The sequence below is a fragment of the Leuciscus leuciscus genome, assembly GCF_965113295.1.
Source record: "Leuciscus leuciscus genome assembly, chromosome: 7".
NCBI classification, from domain to species: domain Eukaryota; kingdom Metazoa; phylum Chordata; class Actinopteri; order Cypriniformes; family Leuciscidae; genus Leuciscus; species Leuciscus leuciscus.
Window position 1 is genome coordinate 10,180,381 of NC_138731.1, and position 12,452 is coordinate 10,192,832.

Consider the following 12,452-nt stretch of genomic DNA (forward strand, 5'->3'; position numbering starts at 1 on the left):
CTACATCTGTCACTGAGTATTTTAGGTACTTTCCACTCATAGCGTTCAAATATTTTTATATTTATGCATATATGGAATTACTTTAAAAGCAAGCAAAATAATGTGTGTGCGTGTGCGTGTGCGTGTGAGTGTGTGTGTGTGTGTGTGCGCGTGTGTGTGTGTGTGTGTGTGCGCGTGTGTGTGTGTGCGCGTGTGTGTGCGCGTGTGCGTGTGAGTGTGCGTGTGCGTGTGAGTGTGTGTGTGTGTGTGTGTGTGGAGCTCATATAGGTCAGTGTGTTCACTCTGGAAGAGGAGTATGTGAATGCTGATTAGCGTGTGGACGGAGTGAACATAGACTGTCCTACATCTGCAAGAAACAGACTGTTCTGAACACTGGCATCATGACTATTTATATATTTTATTCTTTATTACAACAGACATGATTTTAAAAGAAAATGTCCGTTAATTGTATTTTCGGTGCAAAAAAAGGATGTTTTTAAACACACATTAGGACACATACACATTATCTCTGTTGAATTCAGTTTTGTTCTTTAAAGGAAGGATATTGTGGTTGGTCGGTTGTGTATGTTTTAATGATTTATTTATACGATAATGTGAGTGACACATGTGTTTTCATGAACTGACTTGATGAATAATGCATGAAACTATTTTGAAAGCAGCTTGTGTTCAAAATCCCTTATTCTGAGACCCTTTTTTACGCTACTTGCATCCACCTCGTTTTCTCATCTCTCTCTCTCTATCTCTCTCTCTCTCTCTCTCTCTCTCTCTCTCTCTCTCTCTCTCTCTCTCTCTCTCTCTCTCTCTTTCTCTCTCTTTCTCTCTCCACCTCCCTCTCTCTCTCTCTCTCTCGCTCTCTCTCTCTTATATTCTGTGATGCCACCAGAAACTAGGGCATTGAAATCTCATTTGATGTAGAGATTTGCATTCAGCGTTGCGATCTGACATGCTTTCTTCTTTCTTTTGCTTTTTGTGTGTGAGAGAGTGAGACTGGGAGCTGTGTGCTGGGTGTCTGCCAGCCCCAGTGCCCGGGCATGTTGTGCCACATTGCCTCTTGAGAGGATAGAGAGCGCATACACACACACACACACACACACACACACACAGAGAGAGACCCCCCTCGGCCCAGGCCATCATGGCAGAGGCTGAAAACAAAGCTGGCATGTCTTTATAATGAGAAGAGGGGCTGAGAGCTCTTTACACACACGCACACATTGAAATTCAGCGCTCGTAGCAGCACTGGGTCACACGGTGTGTGAATTTCAGGAGACTGGAACACTCTCACAGAAGAGAAAACACCGGAATAAAGCCCAAGATATTGGCTTTATAACACCTCTGGGTTACAACTGACTTTAAGTCAATGCATTATGTTCAGAATGCTTTATTTATTTTTCATAAATGATTGTAACCCCAGTTGCATTTTCACATGGTAAAACCTGAAAATGCCATTAGATAAATGCATTAAAATGCATGTCTATATTGTAATTGTGGCTTAAGCAAAGTAATTGACTCTGGTCCATTGAATTATTGAAAATGAATGTGCAGATGATGCAATTTCTCCTTGGGCGTGCATTAATTTTCTAATAATTTGATGGAACAGAATCATTTACAGTAGATTATTATGTGCTTTCTCAGACATTTTGAATGCATTATAATGCATTTTGCAAGGTTATCATTAACAAAAACTTTAAAGTCCCCCTGTAGTCAACCACTGTATCCCATAAAACTCATCTTTGATCACCAAAATTACATATTTAAATATTTGTTTTCTCCTCGAAAAAAATTATTCATGCCTTAAAATAGGTTGAATGTGTAACTACACTCTTTGCCTCATTTAGTATATGCGGTTCTATGAATATGCAAATGAGCCCCGCTGAAAAATATATTTCAATTATGTTTCAATTTTTAACTAAAACATATATATATATTTTTTTTTTTAACTTTAACTTTACTTTTTTTAACAAATGACAAAAACAATAAACTAAACATATATATTTATTTATTTTTAAACTTGGAAAAAATTACAAGCAAACAACTACATTACTAAAACTTTTATCTAAAATCTTAAAATAAAAAAATCTAATTCAAAATATGAACTAAAACTATAATAGTGATGCTATGATGCTAAACAATTAGTATAATGCATTTTATACTCTGGCTTCAAATAAAGCCCCTTTTTTTTTCATCTAATAACACTTACAATGAAAATCTATTATATTTGACCTGTCCCGATGGCGTAAAGGTCGTGCAGAGGTGTGTTTGTGATGAACAAGGGCTCACACACTGACCTCGGCTCACACACTGAACGCATTAGAGACGTGCCCTCTATCAGCGCCTGTCTCCTCCGCTTATCATAAACCTCGCTCTTCTTTTTCTAAAATAATTACAGTTCTGCACGGCTGAAGTCTCAGGACGACAGAGGCGCTCAAGGGGCCGTTTTTAATCACACGCCGCAGAGTCTTTACAATGAGTGTCAGCGGATAATTCATATACACTCTTTAAAATATTCTTCACGCTAAGAAATAATGGTTCTTTTAAGACCTGTGCACTGAAAGCTGCTTTTAGGGACCCGTAATGGTTCTCCTATATGGCTTTGCTGCACACAACAACAAAAAACATTATTTTTAAGTGTGTATTTGCATGGATTTAGATTCTAAAAAATCTATTGCCACATTGTTTTGAGGTTAAAAAAAGATGAATCCAGAAGCCAGCTATAGATTATATTTTGGGGATTATATGATCCTGACATGTTTACACGACTTGAATTCTTCCTCTTCCATGTGTTCAGTTGTTTGGTGTAACCGTACTCTGATCATAATGAAAGACAGCTGAAAAGACTAGTAGTTTGGCATAATATTTGTTGTTATGGTTTCTTAAAAAAGCAGTTCTAAAAAAAATGTAAATAAAATTGTCCACCAATCGCCAGTGTCGTTTGTTGTCATGTGACAGGAGAACATAAAACAGGAAACAATGCCGTAGAGAGAATTTTCTAGAAAATATCACATAATTTTACTTTTACGACATCGTAACTTTATACTCATGATCGAAGATTTCATGGTTTGTAAAAGAAAAGAGAAGCTTTTACATTTCTTGAAAAAAAAGTGCAGTAGCCTACACATCAGTCATTAATCATTCTTTTTTTGATGAAATTAACGTGAATACAAAGATTATATTTCTAAGAACATGGCACATGCTTTTTAATATAGGTTTTTGCTTTTCATCATCCTTAATAGGGATGAACCGACATTTTGGCCGATACGATAACCGATAATTCTATATTTTGAAAGCCGATAACCGATATATTAGCCGATAAATCTAAATCCGATTGTTTTTTTTGTTTTTTTTATTACTTTTGAAAGCCTGATTACAAAAACAAAAGTCTCACCAGTAAAAGCCATGTTCGTATTATAATTGTATGTAGCCTCTATGACAGACTTGCACTGCACATGTTGCAGAAATGAGGTCTGGTGTCGCCCGCAGGACTCCTCTCTCTCTCTCTTCATCCCTCTCTCTCTCTCTCTCTCTCTCTCTCTCTCTCCCTCTCTCTCTCCCTCTCTCTCTCCCTCTCTCTCTCCCTCTCTCTCTCTCTCTCTCTCTCTCTCTCTCTCTCTCTCCCTCTCTCTCTCTCCAGGTCACGTTGTTTTGAGTGTCTCTCACACTGAACTCATCTGCCCTGAGCGCTCTCTCTCTCTCTCTCTCTCTTTCAGCTGCTTCTTGTCTCTATTTTCCTACGTTCTCAGTCTTCCTCTTCTTTCTGTCTTCATCCATGTCTCTCTGGTGCTTGCTTTGAAGCAGCTGGCCCATTTAGGAGGCCACATTATATATTAATCAGCTAATTTGCCTACATTTGCATATGGCGTGTGAGCCCTGGAGTCTGTCTGCACTGGTTGCATGGGTGCAGTTGAAGGGTTGGTTAGTGTTTGCTGTTTAAAAGAACCAAGTCAACACTGATATGTGATTTTATTATCATTAGTAGTATACAGTATATATCTGTTAAAATGTCTCAAGTTAATTTCTCTGACGTTTGTTTGAGCGGCCTGACCTAAAATTGGCTCAACCAATAGCATGAGTTGGGGGGCGGAGCTATCAGTTTGTCCCACCAATGGAAGACGGAGGGAATGTTTGAGAAAAGAGTTATCTTTGTAATTCGGGCTCATTTGTGAAACGAGCAAAAAAAGATCATATAAACTTATACCTTATCGGCTCTTATGTACATTTTATCATTCTTATGTAAATGTTCATACAGATATTCTTGCATAAATTGTCACATTTGATGTAAATTACAACACATTACATATTTTACTTGTGTTTGATGGATTCAGATTTTTAGTTTAGCATTTCCTTATCTTTGCAGTAAAAACATTGAGTTTGTGTTTCTTCAGAACTCTATTTCCTATAATTATTAGCATTATTTTAGAGAAAATATACATTTGCTTTATTATTCTTGGCTTGGTAACAGTGTACCATAGTAATAACAGTAAATTATGCATAATTACATGCAACTAACCCTCAATCAAACCCTAATCCTACCCTAACCCTATAGTAAGTACATGTAGTTGCTTAATATTACTCAGTACTTAAATATATAAATAACCCTTGGTTTAATATTTGGTACTATATTGTACGTAAATGGAAATTTTGAATTCTGTCATAATTTACTCACCCTCATGTTGTTCCAAACCTGCATGACTTTCTTTCTTTTGTGGAATATAAAGAAGATATTTTGAGGAATATCTTGTGGAAATCAATAATCACCAAAATTGACTGGTTACCAACATTCTTCAAATATTTTTCACAAAAGAAATATAGTCATAAAGGTTTGGAACAACATGAGGGTGAATAAATAATGAGAGAATAAAAAATGTTTGGCTCGACTATCTCTTCAATTATCTCCTCTGATGTGAATAACACACACTTCACTCCTCCGGGTTCTCAGAGATTTATTTTTGGGGCTTATGAAGCTGTTAGGGGCCTGAAATTGCTCATGCATATTTTATAAGGCACCATTTGTAGTCCTGGCATGTTCTGTCATCGGCCAAGGTGACACCGTTGAAATCCCCGTCAGCCAATCAGAGCGGCTGACATCACTGATCAGGGGTCAGGAGAGGTCACTAATTAAGCAGAACGAAAGCTCAGCATTCTGGCTCTAATTTAACTACAGCATATCAACTTCAGGATCAATAATATCGGCGTGAAACTGCTCACGCCACACACTTATTCCGTCATTTCAGCACGCTGGATTGATCGCTTTATTTGCTGATTTATTGACCTTGTGTTGTTTAGGCAGGAGTAATGGAGTAAATGTGTGTGTTCCTCAGACTGCGGGTTGAACGTCCATAAGCAGTGCTCTAAGATGGTGCCGAACGACTGCAAGCCGGACCTGAAGCACGTGAAGAAGGTGTACAGCTGTGACCTCACCACGCTGGTCAAGGCTCACAACACCAAACGGCCCATGGTGGTGGACATGTGCATACGAGAGATCGAGTCACGAGGTGATCACATGCTGAACACACACTTCTGTGAACTATTCCCATCGCCAATGTTAGGACATTATTGCATTTTTATGGAGCATTATGTGTGCTATAATACACGTTTTGTGTCTCAGGTTTGAAGTCTGAGGGTCTCTATCGAATCTCTGGATTCAGTGACCTAATCGAAGATGTGAAGTTATCGTTCGACAGAGGTGAGTGGCGTTCAGCCTGATCCGTCACGACCCACACATGCCCACACACACACATCTGTGTGTGTAATCCTGATGAATGGCATGCACATGCTCACCGCTGCTTTTTTTAGGTCACCCTTTGTCTTGCATATCGAGCTGTTGGTTTATGTAATGTGAAATACTCTGAGCTGCTTAGATGTTAAAGTGGCACATTTGTGGGAGGATTTCCGCCCATCTGTTCATATCCATAAGCATTACTGTTTCATAATAACTCTTAGATGATACAAGGACAGGGAGAGAGAATATGATCACGTTAGAGAGAAACAAACAATATGATCTCTACTGGTTTCCACCGCTGCATTATTACTAGGACTAAAAAAGATCCTGTAGGAATTTCAGTTTATCCAGTTGGATCTTTTCGGATTCTTCTAGTGATTACATGTACAGTGATACCTGTTGTTTATTTATTTAGAAACCATCAGGGTTGTTACTTTTAACTAAAACTAAAAGTATAAAAAATCCCTTTTGTTAATTGAAATAAAGCTGAAATAAGATGTACTATAATATTAGATGTAAAACGTAGACGTATAAGTCTTTCTCTATTGTGCCGTTTATCTGAGTGAAACGGCTCCTCAAACCAGAACTCATGTGGGCGGGGCTTGATTTTGTCCGTGGGGAACTGATTGGGATGGTTGTGGTTTGCTATTGGAAGTTATTTTGATTAAAGATTATGAGGACACATGAATTAAAAAAATTATGTGTACGGATAAATAATTTATTATAAATACTGCAATACTCCAAAGTAGAAAAATTATCCATTTTGATTTCAAGGTGACTTTAAAATAAGTTGAAGTACTAAAAAATTAAGGTAAATAGATATATTTGCAAAAATGTATAAAAAGTGACAAAATCATATAACAAAATTACTAAAAGTTTGGAATACTTCATGTTTTTGGGAAAAGTCTCTTCTGCTCACCAAAGCCACATTCACTTGATCAAAAAATACAGTAAAACTGTGATATTGTGTAATATTATTACAATTTTCTATTTGAATATAATTAAAAATGTAATTTATTCCTCTCATGAAAAAGCTGAATTACAGTAGGATGTTTTTTTTCACACAAATATGAATCTGTTTTCAACATTAATAATAATCATAAATGTGTCTTTATCAGCAAATCATCATATTAGAATGATTTCTGAAGGATCATGTGACACTGAAGACTGGAGTAATGATGCTGAGAATTCAGCTTTGATCACAGGAATAAATTACAGTTTAACATATATTCAAATAGAAAGCATTATCTGTTATTTTAGTGGCTTCTTAACACTAAATTACTGGCAGAGTCACTGCACAAGAGTCCTCACAACCTAGCTAAACGTGTCTGTGTTCAATGTGTTCAGATGGAGAGAAAGCAGACATCTCCGTCAACATCTATGAAGACATCAACATCATCACAGGTGCTCTTAAACTGTACTTCAGGGACCTTCCGATCCCCGTCATCACGTACGACGCGTACCCACGCTTCATCGAGGCCGCCAGTGAGTCGCACGCCGGGTCTCTCCATCAGTGGATGTGTCTTTCCTGCATACTCAAAACCTGCAACACTTTACAATACGGTTCATTAGTTAACCACCTTAGTTAACATGAACTAGGAATGAACTTCTACACCATTTACTAATCTTAGTTAATATTAATTTAAACATTTACTAATACATTATTCAAATCAAAGGTTGTATTTGTTGACATTAGTTAATGAACAAACATGAACAAACAATGAACAGCTGGATTTGTATTAACAAAGATTAATAAATGCTGTACCAAATGTAGGTTACACTTTATTTACAGTGTCCTTGTTACATATGTTACATGTATTTACCATAGTAATAGCAGTAAGTTATGCATATTTACATGCAACTAACCCTCAACCTAATCCTAACCCTATAGTAAGTACATGTAGGTAATTAATATTACTTAGTACTTAAATATATAATTACACTGTAACAATGACACCTTAAAATAAAGTGTAACGCAAATGTATCGCGCATTGTTAGTTCATGTTCATTAATACGTTAACTAATGTTAACTAATGAACCTTAGTGTAAAGTGTTACCAAATTTTGTATTTATTTATGCACTTTTCATGTCTATTCCTTGAAAGTAATCGCAGACATCAGGGTTTTACACTTTTCAAAATCGCCCCAAATTTTTGGTTAACAGGAATTGAAACACTTGCAGACCACAAATACAATGAACAGAAAATACAGCAGCTCATATAATGTGACATTTGATAGTTCTGTTGTCATGCCTCCAGATAGTGTTGGTGGTTTTTGACGCGTTTGCTTGTTTGTGTCAGAGCTGACAGACCCAGACGAGCGCCTGGAAGCTCTTCATGAAGCGCTGAAGCTGCTGCCTCCGGCTCACTGCGAAACACTGCGCTATCTAATGGCACATCTAAAAAGGTGAGGAACTATAATAAAGTCAAAGGAAATCAATCAATCATCTGTAGGAGTTTCTTTTGTCCTTGGACAGTACAGCACGTATTATGATGTGTTTTGCTGGATCGGAGCACAAGTAGACGAGGGAGACTCATTCCCGTTCACACCTGGTGTTCTAATCCGTCTCTTTTGTCCACTTTCAACCACTTCAATCCGGATTTCTTCGAGGGGAGGGTCTATGGGAGGGTAAATTAATGGGCTTTTTAAGATCTTTTGATCTAATGGACTAAATAAGCTTGTGTAATTTACATATGAACGCACACGGAGACGACGGAAAAACATAAATAGCATCAGCTTTAGTTTCTGCTCAAGACCAGCCGAACGCTGTGGAATGGTGAGAGAACATTGTGCTTGGTATGTTTTTCCTCTTCAAACCAAACTTCAGTTGGGTCTTTCAAATCCCTTCTGGCTAGAGCTCTTCCCATAATGTTACTCATTAGATCAGTAGACGAAGAGTAGACGGTGTTTTGTGGCTGTTTGAACACATTCGATCACATGAGTGTTTACACTACAATCCGGTCGAATGTGTTTTCAACAACCTCTGGAAGTGGTTGAAAGAGGACAAGCTCAAATGTTTTAGACCCCGTTTACTCCTGTTTTACACTTGTGATCCGATCGACCAAAACACATCTTAATACCAGGTGTAATTTAAACAGGGTCTGCATGACCGGTAGAGTATGTGCATTTTAAGATGGGTTGTCTCACATATTGTGTGTGTGTGTGTGTGTGTGTGTGCAGGGTAACTCAGAACGAGAAGGATAACCTGATGAACGCTGAGAACCTCGGGATCGTGTTCGGGCCGACTCTGATGCGGGCGCCCGATCTGGACGCCATGACGGCTCTGAACGACATCCGCTACCAGAGGCAGGTGGTGGAGCTACTCATCAAGAACGAAGACATCCTCTTTTAGCGTCACTGGCGTTGCGTGAACGCGCCGCGACACTGTTGTGTTTTTGTCTGGACTTGAATATGAAGGACTCTTGTATTACAGTATTTTTTGGGAGCAGGTCTTACCCTTCTTTCCCCCGTCTGATGGGTGATGCTCCTGTATCTTGCATGTCTTCCTCCCCATTTTTGTCGGGGGTCGCTGAAGCTGAAGGGGGCGGAGCTCCGCACAGTGGGCGTGGCCTACTTCAGCATTATTATGGGATGGTCGTCTCGTCTGCCGCTCGAGTCCGACAGATCGCGCTTCGGTTACACACGGACGTTTTTGTTTTGTTTTTGTAAAACATTGTGAATTTGATATTGTCAGTTTTGGAGACACTTTATCTGAAGAGCCGTGAATGGAGACGGTGACGTTGTTCAGGCGTAATAATCTCTTCATTTGATACAGAAACTCTTCAGACAATCCTCAGTCATCATTCATATTGCTCTTTCTGCTGGACTATGAGAGGTTTGTGATTCCCGTATGCGTATGCTATGACATATGTATGGCTCTGCAGGTAAAGTGTCACCAGTGATTTTTCAAAAATCTGTGATTTGTTTTTATTTTTTGGTTGTTTTTTTTTTACTCCTTCCGTCGGGTCGATCTGACTCTGTTCTGCCTTCACATGCCAGACCTCTACACGAGAGTCCAACACAGAGATTTCTGCTGTAGACACACACGTTCAGGAAGAACATTTCATAATCCTTGATCTAGACTTGCCTTTAGAAAACCTTCTTACACTCTCAACATGACTGGTTGATGTTTTTGGTTCTGTGTTTTTTGTATTTGATTTGAGCATGAATAAGTTAATTTATTAAAATGTACTTTTAGTACTGTGCTCCGAGTCATTTAATTCATATAAAATAAAAAAATTAGAGATGCACCGATACTAAATTTAACTTGAAATAACGTCAGTCCTTATTTGTTAAATTATATTTGAAAATGGTCTTTAAAATATGGAACATTTCATAATATTGTGACATCATCATGGAGCGTTTCATGATGGAACAACAAGTAAATAATTTCATTTCACTTCCTAAATGTTTACACAAATTGTGTTGATTAAAATAAAGATAAACCATTAAACCCAATATATTACCATTACCCAAATATATATATATAGTAATATTCGGTATGATAATGAAATAACGTCAGTCCTTATTTGTTAAATTATAAAATAATTAAATAACATATATTATAAAATTAAATAACATATATTATTATACTGACCAAATATATATATATATAGTAATATTCGGTATGATAATATATGTTATTTCATTTTATGTCCTGAAACCACCTCCTCTCACTGACCCTTTGTTGAAAAAGAAAGGAACATGATTATCGTGTCCCCTATTCTGGACAGCGCTTCATATTTTGAGAATAATTATAAGAAGTGCATTGTGTTTTTGTGCTCATAGCACATGACCTTGATAAAGCAGGGCTTCTGTGTGTAATATCTCGAGTGACAGCAGACTTGAAGACCCGCAGTCCTCCAGGTCAGTCCCAATCACGCTGATGTGTTTCGAGAGGAACGCAGGCCTCAGGGGTCCCGCGGCGGCCCCTCTTCACATTTACGGACATGTTTTAATTGCTGTACATGCATAAAGCTCCAGAGGACATTAACATAGCACTGAATGTCTTCAGATCACGTCCTCATTCATTAGCATCAGCAGCAGGTTGTGTGTTTCTGAGTCACTATCCTTCATTTTCCATCAAATCCCATTCAATTTACTCCCGTTCTTTCCACTGGTAACCATGGAGCGGTTGCACTCATAAAAACCCATGGAGCGTGATGATGAGCCAGGGTTTTAGATTGTGTGACCTTTCGCTGTTTATCATCCCTCATTGTTGACATGGTAAACTAAGAGTCGTCATATGTGAATGTAAAAATACAAATTCTTCAGACAACATATATACCGTTCAGAGTTATGGGGTCAGTAACATTTATCTGAGTTGCTTATAAAATAAAATAATACTTTTATTGAGCAAGGATGCATTAAACTGGAAAAAGTGACAGTAAAGACATTTTGCATTATTAAAAAAATTAAATAACAAAATCTTTCTATTCATGAAACAATCCTTATAAAAATGTATCCCAGTTTCCACAAAAATATGAAGCAGCACAACGTTTTCAACATTAATTATAATCATAAATGTTTCTTATCATCAAGTCATCATTAGAATGATTTCTGAAGGATCACGTGACACTGAAGACTGGAGTAATGATGCTGAAAATTCAGCTTTGATCACAGGAATAAATTACAGTTTAACAATATATTCACATAGGAAACAGTTATTTTAAATTGCAATAACATTTCACAATATTACGTTTTTTTTTTTTTTTATCAAATAAATGCAGCTTTACTGAGCATGACACTTCTTTCAAAAAGCCCAACCCCAGAATCAGTGGACAAAAATGTATTTCCTGCCAGAACTGTTGGATGGTTTCTCTAAGTTGAGTCCACACACTCTTGAAACGCTTGACATATCCTGCAGTCCCCCTGTTTAACATACTGACTACATTATTTTCCATATACGGTTTGACTAGATTATTTTCACAGTTGTGATTCACACCACTGACTTTAAATAAAATGGACCAAAACAGTATAATTTATGGCGAGAGTTATTGTGTAAATTAGTAATCCATCTCCATTAGTGAAGAGTCGGTGTCCTGAAGAGAAGATGTCCGCCTGGCTGCTGTGAAGGTGATGTTATAACGCTTGAATTACACTCCACGCGCGCCAATGACATCTGCCACGGCCCAGCGCCAGAATACATTACAATCTGAAGGAATATGTATTTGTGTCTGTGTGGGATGTATGAAGTAAGTAACCTTTCTCTTTGGGCCGATAGACGTTGATTCAGACTTTCAAAGCACGTGCTCGCTGTCATAACAATGAATATTGAAATAACCTGAGGTGTTCTAGTGACCTCAAATGCTCTGATGTCACGTGACGCTTGGACATACAGTACATGAGTTAGTTAGTTGACTGAGTAAAGTCTTGTAATATCACTGATTCTGTGTGCTTTCTCAATTACACTTGGACATCTTTCTCTAAAATAAAACATTGTTGCCTTTACTGTTATTATCCTGTTCATGGGTCAGTCTGGCAAATACTGTATCATTGCACCACTCCACTTTATTCACAATCAATATCATAGTCAATGCACTGTAGGCCTATTTGTTTTTCCAGTAACACTTTACAAAAAGGTTTCATTTGTTAGCGTTTATTGATGGATTAGCTAACATGACAATAAGCAATACATGTTGTGAAGCGTTTATTCATCTTTGTTAATGTTAGTAAAAAAATATATATATAGTTCATGGTTTGTTCATGTTAGTTCACAGTGCATTAACATGTTAACA

General features: G+C 37.6%; 1 protein-coding gene and 1 long non-coding RNA gene across 2 annotated transcripts in view; one reads left to right on the plus strand and one right to left on the minus strand.

Annotated features, from left to right (window-relative positions):
- Positions 1-8,009, minus strand: part of LOC309503587 — a 72,113-nt gene extending 64,104 nt beyond the window's left edge. Inside the window, exon 1 of the long non-coding RNA XR_014207758.1 lies at positions 7,590-8,009. This is a non-coding gene — a long non-coding RNA (uncharacterized lncRNA). The remainder of the gene's footprint in view (positions 1-7,589) is intronic.
- chn1 (chimerin 1) overlaps positions 1-9,920 on the plus strand; it is a 56,260-nt gene extending 46,340 nt beyond the window's left edge. Inside the window, exons 9-13 of the mRNA XM_082176203.1 lie at positions 5,316-5,489; positions 5,603-5,680; positions 7,064-7,201; positions 8,016-8,121; positions 8,896-9,920. Of these exons, the coding sequence (XP_082032329.1) occupies positions 5,316-5,489; positions 5,603-5,680; positions 7,064-7,201; positions 8,016-8,121; positions 8,896-9,067 (668 nt within the window). The 3' untranslated portion in view covers positions 9,068-9,920. The remainder of the gene's footprint in view (positions 1-5,315; positions 5,490-5,602; positions 5,681-7,063; positions 7,202-8,015; positions 8,122-8,895) is intronic.
- The last annotated feature ends 2,532 nt before the right edge of the window (positions 9,921-12,452 follow it).